Source organism: Hakea prostrata, chromosome 7 (assembly GCF_041222555.1).
Source record: "Hakea prostrata isolate BN-2017 chromosome 7, UWA_Hpros_2, whole genome shotgun sequence".
Classification (NCBI taxonomy): domain Eukaryota; kingdom Viridiplantae; phylum Streptophyta; class Magnoliopsida; order Proteales; family Proteaceae; genus Hakea; species Hakea prostrata.
The window spans coordinates 16,198,335-16,219,064 of record NC_142606.1 but is presented as its reverse complement, the minus strand read 5'-3'; the positions used below and the strand labels follow the sequence as shown (position 1 = coordinate 16,219,064).

The 20,730-nt window shown below is 36.4% G+C and overlaps 3 protein-coding genes and 1 non-coding gene across 8 annotated transcripts; 1 reads left to right on the top strand and 3 right to left on the bottom strand.

Annotated features, from left to right (window-relative positions):
* Positions 1 to 43: 43 nt before the first annotated feature.
* On the bottom strand, positions 44 to 6,802 carry LOC149010148 (nucleusenvelope protein). 5 transcript variants are annotated; one of them, XM_089160503.1, is made up of 6 exons: positions 6,631 to 6,802; positions 6,427 to 6,539; positions 5,102 to 5,143; positions 3,086 to 3,391; positions 715 to 960; positions 44 to 520 (listed from the first exon to the last, which is right to left on the bottom strand). In XM_089160503.1, exons 4-6 carry the CDS (start codon positions 3,302 to 3,304, stop codon positions 233 to 235), a joined length of 753 nt encoding a protein of 250 aa, XP_089016629.1. In that variant the 5' UTR covers positions 3,305 to 3,391; positions 5,102 to 5,143; positions 6,427 to 6,539; positions 6,631 to 6,802; the 3' UTR covers positions 44 to 232. The 5 variants fall into 5 exon arrangements, with proteins under 5 accessions (XP_089016629.1, XP_089016630.1, XP_089016628.1 ...); XM_089160504.1 differs by lacking the exon at positions 5,102 to 5,143 and adding an exon at positions 4,974 to 5,058; XM_089160502.1 differs by lacking the exon at positions 5,102 to 5,143.
* A 5,262-nt stretch (positions 6,803 to 12,064) lies between these two features.
* LOC149010147 (actin-like) lies at positions 12,065 to 16,151 on the top strand. Its single transcript, XM_089161578.1, has 5 exons — positions 12,065 to 12,300; positions 13,831 to 13,903; positions 14,067 to 14,460; positions 15,061 to 15,674; positions 15,778 to 16,151. Exons 2-5 carry the CDS (start codon positions 13,844 to 13,846, stop codon positions 15,841 to 15,843), a joined length of 1,134 nt encoding a protein of 377 aa, XP_089017704.1. The 5' UTR covers positions 12,065 to 12,300; positions 13,831 to 13,843; the 3' UTR covers positions 15,844 to 16,151.
* Positions 16,152 to 17,418: 1,267 nt separating this feature from the next.
* Positions 17,419 to 20,198, bottom strand: LOC149010146 (uncharacterized). Its single transcript, XM_089162530.1, has one exon. It carries the CDS (start codon positions 19,996 to 19,998, stop codon positions 17,896 to 17,898), a length of 2,103 nt encoding a protein of 700 aa, XP_089018656.1. The 5' UTR covers positions 19,999 to 20,198; the 3' UTR covers positions 17,419 to 17,895.
* A 109-nt stretch (positions 20,199 to 20,307) lies between these two features.
* Positions 20,308 to 20,380, bottom strand: TRNAA-AGC (transfer RNA alanine (anticodon AGC)). Its single transcript has one exon. It is a non-coding gene; the product is annotated as a tRNA-Ala (tRNA).
* Positions 20,381 to 20,730: the final 350 nt, after the last annotated feature.

The window sequence follows — 20,730 nt, the reverse complement described above, 5'->3', positions numbered from 1 at the left end:
ATCAAGGACCATCAACTAAATCTTGGGTGTCTAATCTCCAAAAGAAACTACCAGAGGCCATCTTAGCATTACAAGAACATCCAAAATACAAAATTTTGTGATAATCACTAAACAAAGTTCATCGATGCAAAGACCCACCATCACAAGACGTTTTCTTGGTAGTCGAGAAGCTATGTAATTGATTTCATGACAATGGTGACAGGAATGAGAAAGAACTAACAAAATCTCAGGTCTACTCATAATAAGATGGTGATGATCGATGTGATGATGATGGTGAAAGACGAGACCTGAGGTAGTACATAAGTGCTGTGGGATCATACCACCAGGTTGGTGTCCTGATGATTTCACGTTCCAACCAATACTTATCCACTTCCTCACGCTTCTTAGTCAAATGCCTGTAAAATCTTCTCCACATGTACATGGTTTGCATCAAACGGTTGCTTTGCCTCCCTGTAAAGAGATACTTAATGAAGTCACCTACCAGACGAGTCAACTCCTCTCCATCAATGATGTAAATGTACTACAAACACGAAAGGCATAGTGAGACATAATTTGTATCTGAAATCAATAACAACTCCAAACATGTAAATTCAACCCCAAAAGTGTTAAGCATAGTATCTTAAATATTATGCTGATAATATTAAGTAATTGCAGAATTCTGAAATGAAAGATGATTAGTGTATGAAAAAGTTGACATGGCAGTTGTGATATTACCACAAAGATGAGGCCAATGGTAGCCAATGTTACTTGAATAAATTCATCCAAGACATCATCAGAACTTTCATCCTCTGACCCACTGAAACCATCATCACCACCACCACCACCACCTGGAGGAATTCCTGCACCACCTCCCTCATCAGCAAATTCTCTTTTCTGGATCTGCTCCTTCAGTATGTCTTCCATCGACTTTTTCTTTGTTAAACCACCCCAAGCTTTCTCAAGTACTTCCCATGGAGAACCCTGCAATATTGAGAACTCTAGTAAATGGGATGAATCATCCACCAAAAACAAGAAAGGAAAAAAGAAACCTTCAAGAAAGACTTCATTTATTATTTGGCCAATTGGCCACTTAAAAGTACAATGATGTATTTTTATTAGGATATTACTCCCACCAAGAATCAGAATGACAATTTCACTTGGGGAAAGATGATCTTCATATCTTTATCTTCCATAAAAAAAAAGCAGCTGAGTAACCATGTATACAACTGCAGGGTCAAAGAAACCCCCAAAAAAATGTCTTCTGCCTTAGTCAAGCTGAAATCAAATTATTTCAATCGCATAGCTGGATGATTTTTGACAAATTTGAAATGTTGAACACTATCCAAGATACACAGAAACAGGATATTGAAATTTAACTCGACCAAGAGAGGAGGAAATTTTAAGGACCAAGACACTAACATTGGACGGGCCATCTGTAATCATGATGACTTCTTATTGTACAGCTGCAATAAGCCAATAACTATCATCATGAATGTGCAATCTTAAAATCCTACAACAGAAAGGAGAAAACTTCAAGGTCCCAGAGAAATGTGTTAAGAGGTCCCATCTACTGTCATGGTAACTCATTAGTTTACAGCCTCAACATGTTATAGAAGTAGATAGGATGAGCAAGTATTCACAATCTCATTCTCAAAGCAGTAAGAGATTAAACCAAACAATCACAGAGCTATGATGCTTAGATCATTAAAACAATCAACTGTCAGGTTGATCAAACCCCATTTTATCTTCATCACAGAAGAACAGACAATTTTGTCTATATTTCCTGAAAATAAAACACCTATCCTCTCAACAGAATATTACATTTCTTATGCTAGATTACTTATAGTCATTAGTGATCACTTGCTTTAACTTTGAATCATTAGTGAAGAAATATTTTCATCAGAAAGTGAAAGGCCCAGCTATCAAAAGTATCCTAGAAATGGTAGATACATTCACTAAAAAGATAATATATATAAAAAAGGTTCTTCCTCAATCTGAGATGTCAAGGGATTAACAATTCAGAATAAGTTCACCAACTTTGCATCCTTTCGGGAATACCTACACAGTTGGTAAGTCCTTTTATGCCAAAATAATTGAGATCCTATTTTTCACCTTTAAAGGAAAAGGTAACAAATCGAAAAGTATAAGAAAAAAATAGTCCATAAGTGGTACCATCTGTGGACATATTACACATCCACAACAGAAAAGGGGGTGTAGTTTGCTTCTGAACCTACTGGACACCAAACCCCAAACCCCCCCCCCCAACCTCTTATTCATTTATTTTGCATGAGTGTGTTCCTCCCTTTTTCTGTTTTTTTTTTTTTTTTTTTTTTTTTTTTTTTGGGGGGGGGGTTGGGGGGAGTCCAAATATCTTGAACATTTATGTTTACAACTGGTTATTTCAATATTTACCATTTCAAACTGCAACATAAACTAGTTGTCTCACTATTGCACTCTCCATTTCCCAATCTACAGAGCTATTTTATTTTCTTTTATCCGCCCATTCTAAGCCCCTTTTTTTCTTCTTTTTTTCTTTCTTTGACAAGAACAAGTCAGTTTCCTACAATTACAAATGCTTGGTCTCCCAATGCTAAATTAACATCTTTCATGGAATGAGCAAAAGTTATTTCCAAAATTTTCATCATTAATGTAAATTTGTTAGTTTCCTGAAATTTTAAGGCAATACAAATGAAAATCAAACTTTGTTGGATGAAATTAACCCCCTTAATCTCTCCCTTCTCTCATGAAGAGTAAAAGAAAATGGGCTTACAAAACTCTCTGTATCGTAAAAGGAAAGAAATCTTGATCCAATCAAGGATTCAAGTATCAGGTTGGAACAGGTGGCAGGAACTGATCCAGCTAAAAAAGAATATTACCATGGAGCCTCCCCTCAGCTATTGGCAGGTATCTGTGAGAATAATTCCTAATTGGCAGTGTTGGATTCAATATGTGATACTAACTGATATTAAGTAGACAAAAATCCTGTATGTTAGGGATTCAAGTTTAAGTACAAACTATGCAGACAGCCTTACATACCCAACATGAGTTTTCCTCATCTTGCAGGTCAACCCAAACAAACAAAGAGAATTTCAGAGAAATGCCTCACCTCATTGTCTTTCCCTGAATTTCTTTTGCCACCAAACAAGCAAACTGGCATAGATCTCCGATAGCTGGATGCACTAGAGCAAAGTCTTCGGCAACTTTGAGTAGGACGAATTGCATAGATTGGTGAGAAGCATGGGCGAGAAGAAGGTGGGGGGGACAAAGAAGAAATATGTGTAACTTGCTTATAGGGCCCACAGGCAGCAAGTCCTAGAGAGTTCATTCTTCAGCAAACCTCGAATGTTGCCTGATCAATATGTAAGGTCAAAATTCCTGATTTTCACCTTTCAGCACCTACTCAGCATACCATCTGAACCCAAGAAAAAGAGCCAGTTCTTGAAAATGAAAAGCAGATGAAACAATAAACAAGGAATTTTATTTCACAAATACTAAGTATATGCACTTTAAAATCATCAGCTGTGATGCTACCTAGACCACTGACTGAGCTCAAAAACTCTCTCAGTGCACAACTAAATGCTCACCCGCTCTTTTGTGGCTTTGGTTTTGTAACGGGCAGTTATACCCAAAAGTTGATTAAAGTGACAAAAAGCTAATTAAAACCAGAGGTGACTCTACCCAGATATTAAATTGTTGATTTCATAAACAACAAGGTTGGTAAGACTACACATGACACAGGAAAATCACAGAATTGGGCTTAACTTAGTGAAATAACCTTACATTGAGTTCCATACATGTGAGGCCTTTGGGCATGGATTACAGCATAATGGACCAAATTAATGAGACTAAAATAAGGATAGGAGTTAGGAATATGGAATTTACTTTATTAGTTAGTGTACTTGAGGTCCTAGTTAAAGCAAGAGTCGTTTTAAGTCTATTATCAGTCAATTAAGTAGAAAATTTGGTTACATTGGTTTAGGCAATTTCAAGTCATGCAAAGAGTCAATTTGTGATAACTTAGTGAAATAACCTTACATTGAGTTCCATGCATGCGGGGCCTTTGAGGCATGGATTACAGCATTATGGACCAATTTAATGAGACTAAAATAAGGATAGGAGTTAGGAATATGGAATTTACTTTATTAGTTACTGTACTTGAGGTCCTAGTTAAAGCAAGAGTCGTTTTAAGTCTATAATTAGTCAATTAAGTATAAAATTTGGTTACGTTGGATTAGGCAATTTCAAGTCATGCAAAGAGTTAATTTGTGGGAGTATTAATTATCCATATGACTTCTAATAGCAATGAAACTTTGGTTTTCTCTACACTGTGGATTCTAGGTGTGCTTGGATGGATTTTCAGCTGCTCAGCACAAACTTATAATCATACCTTCTTCTATTATTCTGCTTGGGCTTCTTGTTTTCAGCTAGCCTTAAAGCGGTATTTCTCATTACTTGTTTTCTAGGGAGCCTAAAATTCAATATAAAATCATAAGTAAGTTGTTCTCTGCAGTTCAGTTGGTAACATTCTATTATTGTCTTCAACTTCTAAGTATTCTAGTCACCAAACTCGAATCCTAGTTACAGAACCTCTTTAGTTGAGCCCTAGTATGTTCTTTAAACATCATAATGTTTTCAGCAAGAAGGCTTCTTACTGGTCCACTAGACTGGGGTGTCAGGTCCACCCAATTAACCCTCTGTTAAACATTTAACTTCTACCACAAAAGCTTCCATCCCTGAATTTCTGGTTCTAGTTCCATTCTGTGCAATTAGTTCTCCACTGGTTCTTGATGTGCTCAATTTTCTTGAGATTGTCTTGCATATCAACCTCCAGTTCTAGCTTGGGACTGTTTAATACGTTTTAATGTATCAGAGCTATGATGAGTTAAAAAAAAGATATAAATGATGACAGTGGAGGCCATAAAAACCATGACAATACTGGAGACATTCAAGATAGTATAAACACTTAGTGCTCTAAAACAGCAAGGAGAGATTACATCTAAAAACTCCCACCATAGGAGGACTCAAAATGCTTCAAAGAAGGTGAAGCCAAAAATTGCTAACTTTGTTATATAGTTTGACCTGCAGTTCAGAAAAGATGAAGCAAGAGTTAATAGAACGGTACCACCAGAGATTATCGCAAAAAGCCTCCCTTCTACCAAGAGGCCTACAAGTCCGAAAGAATTTAAAGAACAAAACTACAAAGTTCAGTTCTCAAATCGGATAAAGCTGCAAGTTGCAACTTGAAAGTCTAACAATAGCAATCCTAAAGCAAAAATCTAGCTCAACGTTACACATCCCAAAGGATAAAAATAGAGTAATCAAAAAGAATGTTCATATGTTAGTAGATTCAATTCTTCAAAAGATTGAACAAAGGAAGACAGAATTTGTTCATGAATGCAGATGTACAGGTAGAGAAAAGACAAATAGTACAGGAAACAGTGACTCAAATTGAAAAAAAAAATCCTTCTCAAGGAAGCTTATTTTCTTATAATTCAAGAACTTCCCCTTCCAAAAAAATGTTTATTTGGAAGGGAGGAGGGGAGAAAAGGAAAATTCACATTCAAAAATTGGTTCCAACAGTAACTCAACCACTCAATATTCAATTCTAATCCCACCATAGAGTTAAACATGAAATAATTCAATGGAAGCACCTAGAACTCGTAAACTATAGAATCTGATCAATCTGCAAAACAAATTATTAGAAGAATAGCTCATAACCCTATCAAGCCTTATTAGATCAAGTGGTGCAGTTATCTGCATGGTTGTTTATGACTGTTTTAGTTTTTTTTTTTTTTTTTTTTTTTACTTCTGCTAATGGAAACATAGGAAAGATTGTGGAGTCTGATTCAAACTGTAATTCAGTGTAATATTATGAGTAAAATTTAGTCAGTTCCATTTGTTTTGTTATTAGAAGTCTTTCCCTTCCCTCGTTATATATGCACGTGTACCCAATGAATAAGATTGGAGTTTTAGAGTAAATCAAATTTTTTTTGGTTTTTCATACTGTAAAACTTACTGAATTACTGAAGTGCTTTTGTGTGCGTTGGATCTAACGTGTTAGTGAGGTAGGGCCTATATAGCAATGATTCTATTCCAAATTAACATTTCTAAGGCAGAAGTACTTTTTCTGTTACAGTTATTAGGAAGATTTCTAAGCCAACCAATATTGTGTGGTAAAACATTAAATAATTTCTACCTTAATAATAAATAAAAGAAGCAAAGCAAAACGCATAAATAGCGTGTTCATGAACCAATCACGGTTGTGCGCTGCAGCCAGTAAAATATAAAGATAAAGGAACAAAAATGATCCACTTCATGGATTATGAAATTCAAATCTTAATCTATCTTAATATACACACTCGGTACAAATGTATTAACTTGAAGCAACAGCAATATGATAGAACCAAAAAAGAGAAAGACTGAGAGAGAGAGAGAGAGAAGATGTACCTTAAGTAGCATTGAGACAGCTTTGCAGAGATAGAGCTTGAAGGTCGCGGAGAATTGAGGTCTAGAGAGAAAATTTAAAATCTCAACGCCAACACCTCCAAATTTCCTAAATCCTGGAACGAAATTAGGTTTACTGAGAGAATAAAGAACACAAATAAATAAAATATTGGCTAGATAAATAAAATAATTGAAACAAATGCTCACATAAGGTCGTTACAGTCACCGACGCCGGCGAAATGAGCAACGACTCACAAGATTCCAGTGAAGATTTCAGATCAGATAGCTCATGAACGAGAGTGTGAAAGAGTGTCTTCTTGTTCCTCTTTCTTCTACGAGGATAGCAAGGTTCGTTCAGTACCCATTTTGTCCATCAAGGAAAAAAACCCCTCTTTCCAAATTATATTTACTAATTGATTCTTTTAATCTTTTCGTTTTTTTTTTTTTTTTTCTTCTTTTTTTTGGGGGTAAAGTAAGCTTTTCGTTTACATATAAGGTGCTGGATTGTTCCACAATTACAAATTACCACTAATTGCAGCTATTTTAATTTTTATTATAATTGTCGACCCATTTCGATCCATAATTAAATAATTAGGTTTTGATAAAAAAAATTAATAATTAGGATAATTGAACCCAGCATCATTTTCATCTAAATTTCAATTTGAATCTGAATCAACTACCACGTAGGTACAACTCATAATATACCTCCACTTTGTTGAGTATTGCTCATATTTCTCATTGTGTTGCCGATGAACACTTGGGTCCCGCTCTCGGTGAGGAGAGGCTACCCTGCCAGGGTGTGGGAGTACCACCCCCATAGCATGTAGAAGGTCCATTTTTCTATGGACTTCGAAGTTTCTTTACAGTTTGAGCATGAGCCTATGAATAGTTGTGGCTTAGGATTTATAAGGGCCTATATATGTTCTCTTGTAACATAACATTGTATGTTGTTATTTTCAATAGGAATATATTGAAAAACCTAATATTAGATGTAGCCTCACATTAAGGTGAATTATGGTAAAATCTGTATCTCCTTCTTCATTGTTTTTTATTCGATTGTGTGTGATTGATCACTCTAATCCTAACACACTTTTCACAATAATATGAGATCTAACTCAAACTCTCCCTAAAGTTCAACGTGTTTATTTGGAAGTGTCTTGCAAAGGGAGTTGTTGTTGGAAAGAAAATTGCCAAAAGAATTTTAGAGCAAATTGCACTGGCACCCCAAAATGGAGGTTTTAAAACACTAACACCTCACTTTATGTTTAAAAAGTACAGAGACCCAAAATTTATTTTCATTGAATATATTTGTCAAATTTATCACTGAAAACAGTTAAATTATTGTTTAATTTTACAAATATTCCTGTAATAAATTGTGTTTGAAAGGTTTTCGATGACAAATTGGACAAATACATCTAATAAAAATCCAATTTTGGGGTCTATGTGCTTTTTAAAGCCGTGTGGTTTGAATCTTCTTTAACTTTTAGTCTTCCATCTAATGAATCAACTCACGCACAGAGTTGTTTGTCTTTGGTTTCTTTCAAAAACCTTAGGATTATTTTTTTATTTTTAGATAACTAAAACATGCTACATCATCACTTAATTAATGGAACTTAATGGCAAGGAGGCATCAATAATTACAGACAAAGTCTAAAATTAGATTAATAATTTTAAAAAATATAAAATAATAAAATAATAATTAATCTATAGTAGAGAAGGGGGCAACAATAATTATTTCAAATAAAATCATTCATTAATTTATAATTATTCCAAATAAAATCATTCTTAGATTTATAAATGTACTAAATCATGAAGGAAGCTAGAGACAAACACCTTTGTGCCCGAGTTATGTAAGATTTAAAAATCTGATTCTAACTTTTCCACCATTACAAGAATGAACTTGATCCTAGGGTTTTATATTACTTACATACATTTTATATTAAATTACATTGATATTCTTAGTAATTAAGAAAAAAATTCACTCTAATTAAATAGTCTTCTTCTTTAATTAGATTAAAGAGAGCATATTAAAAAAAATCTCCGCTGGGAGACTCACCCATTACAGTTAGGTGTGTGACGCGGGTCGAACACCGGTTTATAAAATCGGGGTTGGCAAACAAAAAAAAAAAAAAAAAAAAGAGAGCAAATTAAAAGTCTTTCTTCCTCTTCTTATTAAAAATCCCAAATCCAACTCATTGACTTTGCTCAGTCTAGACAAAACCCAAAATTTAAATTCAAAATTCAAAATATAAGGCAATAAAAAAAAATTTCTTTATTTTTTTAGCTTTTATCTATTTACTTTCCAATTTGATTTTATATTTTAGTTTTTATTTTTTATAATTTGACATTATTAATTTGAGGAAGTTTATGCTTCCAACATGTTTTTATTTATTTACTTTCTAATGTGACATTATCAATTTTAGAAAGTTCCTACTATTGATATTTCTTTGGGAATCCAAAATAATATGAATACAAGTGTCAATTTGGTTTTTTCATATATTTTTTTAAACGAGTATAATTTTGGTTTTCTGGTTTCTAAATTCTGGAAGGACAAAATAGACACTAAATATCCAATCACAACGTTCTCTTAACTCCGTTATAATTTCTTCTTTTTTCTCCGTGTGTGGTAAAAGTAGAATTATTTTAGTAAGTAAGCGATAATACAGGTGGTTAGTAGTAATTATCCTTTTTATTTTGAAAAACAGCAAGTGGAAGGTAGAAGAAGTGACTAGAGTTGCAATTAAGGTCTTCGATGAATATACAACAACATCTATTAGTTAAGGTAAGTTGAATAGCACAGGGAAAATGCCAGATGATTGGAGGAGAAGTGGTGTGGTTCCAATTTATAAAAATAAATGAGATATTCAAAATTGTAATAACTATAGAGGCATTAAATTGATGAGCCATACGATGAAATTATAGGAGAGAATAATTGAAACCCGTTTGAGACACTTAATTACAGTTACGGATAACCAATTTGGGTTTATGCCGAGAAGATCTACAACGGAGGCTATTTACTTAATTAGGAGACTTATAGAAAGGTATAGAGAATGTAGGAAAGACCTTCATATGGTATTTATTAACCTAGAAAAAGCTTATGATAAAGTCCCTATAGCGTTAATTTGGCAAGTACTAGAGAAAAGATGTGTTGCAAGTAAATGTATAGATATAGTTAAGGATATGTATGATGGTTCGGTGCTAGTGTTAGAACAGTAGGGGGACAAAGTAATGAATTCCTGATAACAATTGGGCTACATCAAGGGTCAACTTTAAGCCCATATCTATTTGCACTGGTAATGGATGAATTAATCAAAGACATTCAAGATGAGGTCCCCTGGTGTATGCTTTTTGCGGATGATATTGTGTTGATTGATAAGACTCAAGTGGGGATTAATACCAAATTAGAATCATGGAGAGTAGTTTTGGAATCAAAAGGCTTTAAACTTAGTAGATCGAAGACAGAATATCTAGTTTGTGACTTTAGTTATGATCGGGCAGATGATGAGGTGGTGATACTTGACGATAAATAGATTCTTCAGAATGATTGTTTTAGGTACCTAGGTTCAATCATAAGTAAAAGAGGCGATTTAGAGGTTAATGTTTCCCAAATAATTAAAATAGGGTGGATGAAGTAGAGATGTGCGTCTGGGGTCTTATGTGACCGGCGTATTCCATTAAAGCTTAAAGGAAAATTTTATAGGACCGTTGTTAGACCAGCTATGATGTACGGTGCAGAGTGTTGGGTTACGTTAAAAATAATCATATATATAAACTCGATTAGTAGCATAAATAAGGATGCTAAGATGGATGAGTGGCAAAATTAGGATGGATAAGATAAGAAATGATCATATTAGAGTTGGTCTGGGAGTTGCTCCTATAAGTGATAAGCTTAGAGAAAGTCGTTTGAGGTGGCACGACCATGTTCAACGGAGACCTATAAATGCTCATGTTCGGAGAAGTGATATAATCCATATTGAAGGAACTAGAAGAGCTAGGGGTAGACCTAAGATAACCTTAGGAGAAGTGGTGAGAAATGATATGTATAGCTTAGACCTTGTATCTAGCATGGCCTCGAACATAATTGATTGGAGGACAAGAATCAATGTAGCCGACCTCATTTAGTTGGGATAAGGACTTATTGTGGTTGTGTTGTTGAATAGCAATCAATCCTTTGTACCTACTATTTTAGGTTTGCAAACTAATGGATTCCCCGTCCTCTTAATTGCATTAAATTTATTTGTGATGGTGCATGGTTGCTAGATTCTAACAAGAGTGAGATTTGCATTGTTATAAAAAATCAAATGGCCTTACCCAAAAAAATAGAAAATCAAATAGATCTCTTGTCATGTCTATATATGTGATACAAATTGCAATTCAACTCTTATAGCAAAAGCAATCCCAATGAGAGAATATTTGATACAAAATTGTTGCTAAGTTACATATTGTGGAATCCGATTCAATAAATCATTTAGACATCTTTTCTTTATTATAACTCCGAACCCATAGTCTTAGATATCATTAAGTCGAAGAACTCTTTTTTCAACTTTGCCAATAACTTAAATGGTGTAGCTGATACCTTATTTAAGGTAGCCCTTTTGGTTGAGCTATCGAAAGTTTGGTAGAGTACCGATTATTGGCTTATGAATTTATGTAATTTGGATGTCAATGATTGTAAACCAAAAGTACAAACCTAATATCTTGAGACATGAGATGTATATTTTTTTAAATGGTTCATATCTGTCTCCACCGATATCCATTTAAACTCGACTTATAGCCATATATCTATTTTTTCGTTTTGAAACCTAACAACTTGGTAACTTATATATATCAAGCCTCGAGGGGGTTTGAACTATTGACTTTCACTTGTTAGATTTTAGTTGCTTGTCATTAATCCAAGCCCTTGAGGTTACTTGTATTCTACTTCTATTGATAAAATGTAAGACACCATCTAATAGAAATCTATATTATTATATCTTTCACTTTTGCTATTTTATTTCCTTCATGATTAGTTGTGTACTCTTTTGACTGGAATTAGCTCCTCTAAATTATATTATGACTCCGTTACCGTCAGTGTTTGTGCTAGTTAGTAGTTTACGGGTTAATGTTTGCATAGGTCGAACTCAAAACATTACATAGAGGACGGTACAAATAGCCACCACCGCATATCCCCTATTTTTCTTAAAAAAAAGAAAGAAAGAAGAGGAATGTGGGCCCGGAAAGGTTCTTCATAAGTCACCAGACCAATAAATGAAAAACATGCGTCGGAGTGGGGTTCCATCATGTCGTAACCTCGGCCGGACAGCTTTTGGAAAAGACCCAGCATTGTTGGAAAAGGAAAAGCCCTTGTGTGAAGAGATACCTTTCCACACTAGCAGCGTCAGATCGTGGACCCCATTCATCTCCCTAAAAATAAGTGTGAGCCAACCGTTTTTCGAAGGGTGAACAGGTGGAATTCAAAGGAAATGGGCGGAAAAGTGGAGAGACAGACGAGGCGATAATGAGTATTTGGTGGTTAATAAAAACAGCTAAGCCACCAAAGCCGTTGGAATATAAATATAGATAAATTAAATAAAGCTTATTAGTTATTTATTAATTATTAAAAGGTTAAAAAGAAAAAGTTGAAACCCGGCCTAACACACCCTCACCTTTTTTTAAGGGTCCTTAGAAAAGGCCGCAAGGACGGGCAGCTGTGGGTAGCTGTGAGATCAGAGGTTGTTAAGAGAGGAGGTCAGAGATATAGAAGAGAGAACGCTTGCCTTGTAAGAAGAGGGACGAAGAGAGAGTAGAGAGACACAGAGAGAGAGAGAAATTCAAGTTGAGGAAGAGGGTTCTCAGAGATTTTCAACGATCTCACGCTCTAGGGTTTCGAAAGAAAAGGTAAGATTGCATCCCTTTTCTGATCTTTATTTAAGAATTCTGATCGGATCCATTGATCTCCGTTGTTGATCTGTGGAGTTAAATGAAATGGTGGAAATGCTGGTGTTTATTGATCTACATTTTATGGGTTTGGGACGAAAAGTACTAAGCTTTATTTGTTCCTTACCTGGATCTTGTCTTGATGGGATTTTTTCCTTCATGAAATGGTCTCTGACGTTATGTTTTTGACCGATCTGTACTCGTTATAGATCTGCTTTTGATGGACATCAGATACTTGGTTGATAATGTAGCAGGCAGTTTTAGAAACCAAGTGACTTTTAAGCTTGTTTTTGGCTGGTCTTCTACTGACAGGATTTCTTTGCTTTTGATCCGCACGTATGGCCTCTTGGTAGGCAGATCAATTCAGTGATATGTTTTTTTGATTTTTTTTCCCAAGTACCGAATGAAATTTTGGAGGATCGATCTTCACACATGTGAACACTACGGATTTTCATTTTTTTTTTCTCTTTTGGGATAGGACATAAGACATCTGTCCAATTCTGCAGATTGGAGGTTTTCGGTTGGGTTTATGTAAGTAATTAATTGTTTTTCCCTTTAAAACGGAGATCCTCCTTCTAACTCCACGGTCCAGCCTCGGGAATCTCTGGCTTATGGTTTGGAATACAAGATTCATTATTTCCATTTATAATTTTCAATTAGCCGTCATGATCTGTTCAGCGCCGATCAACTTTCACGCTTTGACTTTTGTTTGTTGAATACATTTTTACCCTATTTTGGTTGCAGCTGGATATTTTATTTTCCTTTGATTTCCAGTGGTTACATTTCTTTGAAATTTAGTTAATAATTTAGTGACCACCACCTACCATTTTATTTCTCTGCGTTCTGAGCCTCTTGTTTATTTATGTAGCATCTCTCCTTTCGCGCTTCTGAAACATATTTGGATTATTCTTCAACATTTGTATATTGTTTCCTCATTAAGATGAATTAACATATGTAGGAGAAAACTATATCTTTTGATTCTGGTGTACATGAGAAGCTACGATGATGTAACATTTTCTGATCATGAATGGCAATTGGGTTGGCTTGCATCGGAAAAAAACATTATCTGGACATACTTATAAAGATTTTTGTATTTTTTTTCTCTTGTTATCTGACTTAATTGTCATATTTTAATATCTAGAACTAGAATACACTTAAAAAAAATAAAAATAAAAAATTCTTGGATTGGCAAATTTAACATTATTGCATATATCTAATTTTCTGTGTATCGTTTTACAATCCTAATATAAGTGTGTACTTCAATTCAATTAACTGATATCCCTTGCTCTATCAGCAAGTATTTTCTTCCTTTAAGACATTGAGTTTTCAGCTCATTAGAGTAGAACTACATGGCATGTGTTGGATTTCAATTCCTATGTTGGTACCCTAACAGCCGTACAACCTCTTAGTAACTAACCAATGCTTGTGATGCTTTGTTGTGTCGTGCCCATAATTTTTCTTTTTAAATTTAATTTTGTTTATTTTCTCCAGCAAGCAATAGAAGATGGCAGATACTGAGGACATTCAGCCTCTCGTTTGTGACAATGGGACTGGAATGGTCAAGGTAATGGAAAAAAAAATGTCTTCAATTTTTGTATTCATACAAGTATAGTGTATTATTCTTATAGTAGCTTCATTGGGTAGCCTTTTAGCATCAGTTAGCGGCTGTTTGACATAGTTTTTGGAGCTTACGTCTTTTCCTTATCTGAATGAATTTCGATAATTAGGCTGGATTTGCTGGAGATGATGCTCCAAGAGCTGTGTTCCCTAGCATTGTGGGTCGCCCACGCCACACTGGTGTAATGGTTGGTATGGGCCAGAAAGATGCTTATGTTGGGGATGAGGCTCAGTCCAAGCGAGGTATTTTGACTCTCAAATATCCAATTGAGCATGGAATTGTTAGCAACTGGGATGACATGGAGAAGATCTGGCATCACACTTTCTACAACGAACTCCGTGTGGCCCCTGAAGAGCACCCTGTTCTACTCACCGAAGCACCTCTCAACCCCAAAGCTAATCGTGAGAAGATGACCCAAATAATGTTTGAGACCTTCAATGCTCCAGCCATGTACGTTGCAATCCAGGCTGTTCTTTCCCTTTATGCCAGTGGTCGTACAACTGGTAAGTGACATCCCCTTGTGTTATAAAACTCTTTGCTTCAGTATTTTTATTTTGCTGGGGTTGACATGATCCCACAATCAAATGCTTGTGATTTAAAAATGATTTGTTGGGTTCTAAGTTGTTGATCCCAACTGTTAGATGCTACTGGACTAGTCTTAGTGCTAAGTAGTAGTTGTTTCTGTTAATTCCTGCTTGATGATGGTTCATGTGGGTCGATGCAACATAGGGTTCATAAACCTTAATTTTGGATGGGGATGGTGAGAGTACGGAATAAAAACAGGACAAAAGAAAGACAATAAATCTTAGTCATACTGTATGACAAACAGTATTTATGTGCAAGTCAGCAATAGCTGAAACATGCATTTGATAGTTAAGGGAGTTATGAAAATGATCAATAAAATATTCCCTAATTACCCTGCTGGACCGAAAGCCAAGGTTTACTAGTCTTCGTTTTCCTTGGGCCTGAGCTTCCAAATCAGTGTACTTTGGTCCATCCAGGTTAGTGCATCTGCATCAGGACTTTCCCGTTTGAATATTTTTTCTGAGATACTGGTACTGCTTTTAGTTTGACAATCTGTGGTGTTTATTTGTTGTTTGTAGGTATTGTTCTTGACTCTGGGGATGGAGTCAGCCACACAGTTCCAATCTATGAAGGTTATGCTCTCCCACATGCCATCTTGCGTCTGGACTTGGCAGGCCGTGATCTCACAGATGCCCTCATGAAAATCTTAACTGAGCGTGGCTACTCCTTCACCACCACGGCAGAGCGTGAAATTGTAAGGGACATGAAAGAGAAGCTAGCTTACATTGCTCTGGACTATGAACAAGAGCTAGAAACAGCCAAGACCAGCTCATCTGTGGAGAAGAGCTACGAGTTGCCTGATGGACAGGTCATCACGATAGGAGCTGAGCGTTTCCGATGCCCAGAAGTCCTCTTCCAGCCATCTATGATTGGTATGGAGGCTGCTGGTATTCATGAGACAACTTACAATTCCATTATGAAATGTGACGTTGATATCAGGAAGGATCTATATGGCAACATTGTCCTCAGTGGTGGCTCCACTATGTTCCCTGGCATTGCTGACAGAATGAGCAAGGAGATCACTGCACTGGCTCCCAGCAGCATGAAGATCAAGGTGGTTGCCCCACCTGAAAGGAAGTACAGTGTCTGGATTGGAGGCTCCATCTTGGCATCTCTTAGCACTTTCCAACAGGTAAATCCTCTTCTGTTAAATCTGGTTTCAACCCTATACGTGTAGCATTATAGAGGTCCCTGAATTCTGATTAATGTGTAACGTTTCTTGTTTCTTACCCTAGATGTGGATTGCAAAGGCTGAATACGATGAATCTGGCCCATCAATCGTCCATAGGAAATGCTTCTAATTATGCACTAGCAGGGCATGCATTGACAAAGAGGGTTAAGCCGGATCATAGAAATGCTTCTGATCGAGCTCATCTGCAGAAATTCTGGTTTCTTTTATTTTTCCCTTTCTTCTCTCTTTGTACCTCTCAATTTAATGAGGACCTTCAATGGGGTGAAAATTTTTCACGCCTGGGAATCCCAATTTTTTCATTTTTTGTTTAATCTTAGAGGCTGTGTTATTGTGTGTTACGATTAATACTATGCTTTGGGTTGAATCAGGAGTTCCTTTGATTTATTAAAACAAATAAATCTCTTCCATCTTAAATCATCTGTGACACTAGCTGACTCGACGTCTTCAGATTATCAAAATTGTTCTTATTTTTATTTTGGAAAATCACCAAAAGAAAAGGAAATTAATGTCTATTTTTTTTTTTGGAATTGAGGTTCATCCGGGCAAGCTTGCGCGCACCACGATTTACTTCCTCAGGGGGAGCTTTATATTAATGCCGCCGAGTGGGTGCGAACCCAAGACCTCCTAGGGAAGTTGGGTCTTTAACTGCTTTAACATACCACCTTTTGCATTAATGTTCATCATTTGTCTGATAATGGTGAAAGACAAAGTTTTGGAGAGTGGATAATTGATTAGAACCAGTGGAAGTGATATCGGCAAACCTGAGTTGCTCGATGAAATGAATCTTCAACTTTAGTTGCTCAAAGGGTTTCTATTAAGAGAAGAAAAAGCTTGAGAACAAACTCTTTAACTCCTTCAGAAGGTCATAACCTAATACTATACCAATGAAAATGAGTGTGGGTAAAAAAGGAATATGTTGTAATAAGAGTGGAAATACTGAAAGGATGGGGGAGAGTAGAATCATGTCTCTACTAGTTGGAGCTGATCTATGCAAGCTTTAAATTGATACTTAACATGTTTGCGTAAGATTAATATTCAACACATCTGCTGCAATAAGAGAGGACTTCTGCAATAACCAAGCTCTCCTTAGGTAAAATCCTCCATTCCAACAAGGGATCCTCATGTTTGAAGCAGAAAGATGGAGACGTGGATTGTGACAGGCAATGAGGTAAGAGGAGGGTGGTGACACATAGGCTATAATGTGGATCAATTCAGGGAGCCATTCCATAACTGCTCTGATGTCACTAAAAAAGATGATCTCCAATACATAGAACCCAACAAATGAATCATGTCTCTTTGAGTTGAAGGTGATCTATGCAAGCTTTAAATTGATATTTCTTTAGCATGTTTGCATAAAATCTACAGTTATATTCAACACAAGTACAATAAGAGAAGAAAGACTGTTGGCAAAACAGAGCTCTCCTAAGGTAAAAATCCTCTGTCCCAACAGCGAGGGATCCTTAATGTTGGAGCTCATGTTTGAAGCAGAAAGATGGAGAAGAAATCCATTTTAGCTCATTGAAGAAACTGTTGGGCATTGAGGGAAGAGGGTGACACCCAAGCTATTATGGGGATCAATTCAGGGAGCCATTCCATAACTGCCCTGGTGACAGTAAAAAAATGATCTATACATAAAACCAACAAAAAGATGATCTCAAACAAATAAAATTAGTACGACGAAAATCTTTGAATCAAGTCTAGCTCAGAAAATAGTTTGCAAAGTTAAACAATAAATCTTTCCAGATAAATATGCATTAAAAGCAACCCAACTAGATCAAGGAAGAAAAGGAAAATCACAAATGAATCCTACCCTTTATAAAAAATTCACAAGGGTATGTCAAGGACCATATCTTAAGTTAGAAGCATTTCATCACCATTGATGCATAATATACATCAAATACACAAATACAGAGGATTATTATCTCTTGGTACCTAGATAAAGTAAAATTGAAGCTTTGGGGATCAGGAGATAACTTGCCCATGTTACTTTGATAAGCATCCCATGAACTTGCTTTCTGCGAAGTCCTATCCGATCCTCTGGTGAATTGTAACACGTGTGAGGAATATCCTCTGGCATTATTCATGTTCTCCTTAAAATTGGAACTTCAAATTACAGATGAAAACCATTAGCATATTGAGTAACCTTCAAAGTGTTTCAAGATCATGTAACATCATTTTCTTGCCTCTCATTTGGCAGGAATCTATTTAGCATTGTAAAGCATGCATCACCAGACCTATTCTCTGCTATCAAATTGACTATCAGATGTGTAGTATTTGCATCAGGGGAGAAATGCTTCCCGAGCATTTCAGTAAGAAGTTCAATTGCCTTGGGGATTTCATTCTTCAGGAGAAAACCTTGAATCAAGATATTATAACTAGCTTCATCTGGATGGCACACTTCTGCTTCCATTTTTCTGAACAAGTCATGGGCTTCAATCAGTGAACCTTCTTTACAGAGGCCCTTGATCATTATGCTATATGTTTTTACATCAGGCTCCAATCCTTTTGTAGGAATGCTCTTGAAAAGTTCTCTTGCATCTTCAATCTTACAAGCATCCCACAGTCCATCAAGGAGGACATTGAAGATTACTATATCCAGGCATGATTCCCCGATGTATTGAAATAATTCCATGGCATCATCGATATATTTGTTTTTGCACAACCCTTTCATCAATATTGAATAGGTGTGCAGACTGGGGGATAGCTCCTCAACCAGCATTTCCTTGAATAGCTTTTGCGCGAAGCCAACTTGACCTACTTGACAGAACCCACCTATAAGAGTATTAAAAGTGATAGTGTCAGGATTCAATCCTTTACAAGGTATTTCTCTAAAGAGCTGCAAGGCTTCATCCATCTTCCTACTCTTGCAATATCCATTAAGCAACATATTAAAGGTAACAATATCAGGTTTATGACCTTTATTCAGCATAAAAGAAAAGACTTCTTTAGCTTTGACCATTTGACCTAGTAAACAGTATCCATCAATCAATGAATTATATGTGATCAAATCAGGTTCCACATCTGTTTGATTCATTAACTCAACTAGTTTATGAGCTTCTTCAGCCATCCCTTGTTTGCAAAGTGCATCCACCAATGCACCATAGGTAACGACATTTGGTGAGATACCCTGTTCCAGCATTTTATCTAGAAAGCTCATCGACTCCTTCAACAGTGCCGAATTACATAATCCTCCAATCAAAGAGGTGTAAGTGACAACATTCGGCTTCACACCTCTTTGAGACATTAACTCAAACATGGAAACTGCTTCTGCAGTCCTCCCTTCCTTGCAAAGACCATCAACTAGAATGCTGAACGTTATAGCATCTGGCAGGATCCCATGCTCTAACATATCATTAAAAAGACTAGCAGCCTCCTTCCACCACCTGCAATCACAGAGGACATGAATCACGGCATTGTAAGCAACAACATCAGGTGGGATACGTTTCCTTTTCATTTCTGAGAAGAGACTCATAGCCTCTTTCACCATCCCCTCTCTGCAGAGACCACCAATAACTGTCGTATACATAGTCACATTAACCCTACATCCCTGCTCCTCCTGCCCCATCTCCTTCAGCAGTGCAAGAGCTTCACCTGTACGTCCACTATTGCAGAGCCCGTTCATTATGGTTCCATAAGTGACTTGATCACATGGATATCCCAATTCCTTTATCCTGTCAAACAATTGCATGGCGAGGCCAATATCATCTTTCTCACAAAGTCCCCGAATCAGAGTACTCAATATTACAGCATTCAATTCAAAACCACGTTTCAAGATACTCCCGATGACAGAAAAACCCAAATCCACACGACGCAAATGGCAGAAGCAATTGAGCAAGATACTCATCGTGTAGATATCAGGTCGGATCCCAAATGAACCCATCTGTTTAAACAAAGAAATTACCATTGAGGGGTTCTTCTTCATCCTGGCAATGGACCCTAAAAGGTGATTAAAAGTAGAAATTGAGGGAATGGGATTTATGCGAACCAGTTGGCTAAGAAAACCCAACGATTCAGCAAGAGTAAGCGAGCCTGATCTGCAACGATCTCTCACCGTTTCCTCGAGAGAGATCGTTCGATCCGTGAATTGGGTGTACGGACATTCCTGTCTTTTAGCAGTATCAATAGAATTCGTAGTAGAAGAAAAACTGCAACAATGAGATAGAGTAGTAGCGGCACGCAGTCGAGACACAAGAGAAAAAGGAGAGCCAAGAGAACCAACATTCTTAGCAGCAATAACGGTTCCTCTGGGAGAACAAATAAACATCCTTCAACTGGCTTGTGCTCTCTCCAGCTGCTGCTTTGTCTTCGCTTCGTCCCGGCAAAATTTTAAAAAATTTCATAAAACTCCTGGTTTCCGGGCAGTCTTTTTATTTATTATTTATATTTGGCCCTAGGAAATAGGCATCTATCTGTATCGTACTGAAGATGGATTAACACCATTGAGGGTTGCTCAATCGATGTGAAGTGTTTGACATTTCATTGTCATAAATTCATAATGTTAATTCCTCACCCCCTAAAATCTAAATCTATCAATTTTGTTTACCCAAAAACAAAAAAATCAATTTTAAAATAATGGAGATGCGGGGTATCGATCCCCGTACCTCTCGCATGCTAAGCGAGCGCTCTACCATCTGAGCTACATCCCCGAATGCATATCCAATCTTACCATTTAAAGTTTTGCTAAGAAGCTAGTTTGACACCTTGAATTCGAGCAAAGTAAATGTTCAAGTTTCTGCCAACGAAGAGCTATTTTAGTGGTGTAATTAACACTTCTTAGTGAAGAGGTTGCGAATTTGACTCTTGCTAAGGCATATTATATTCCATCCCCTAGCTTAATAAGCCCCTTTGTATTAAAAAAAAAAATTTTAAGTCTATTTTGAAGCTCATGATGGACTTTGTATAGATCCCCTCAAGGCATTGTGACAGAATGTAACTAAAAATTTGTTGCTTATATTGATTTAAAATCAATGACGCAGCAAAAATCGCATCATCAAGT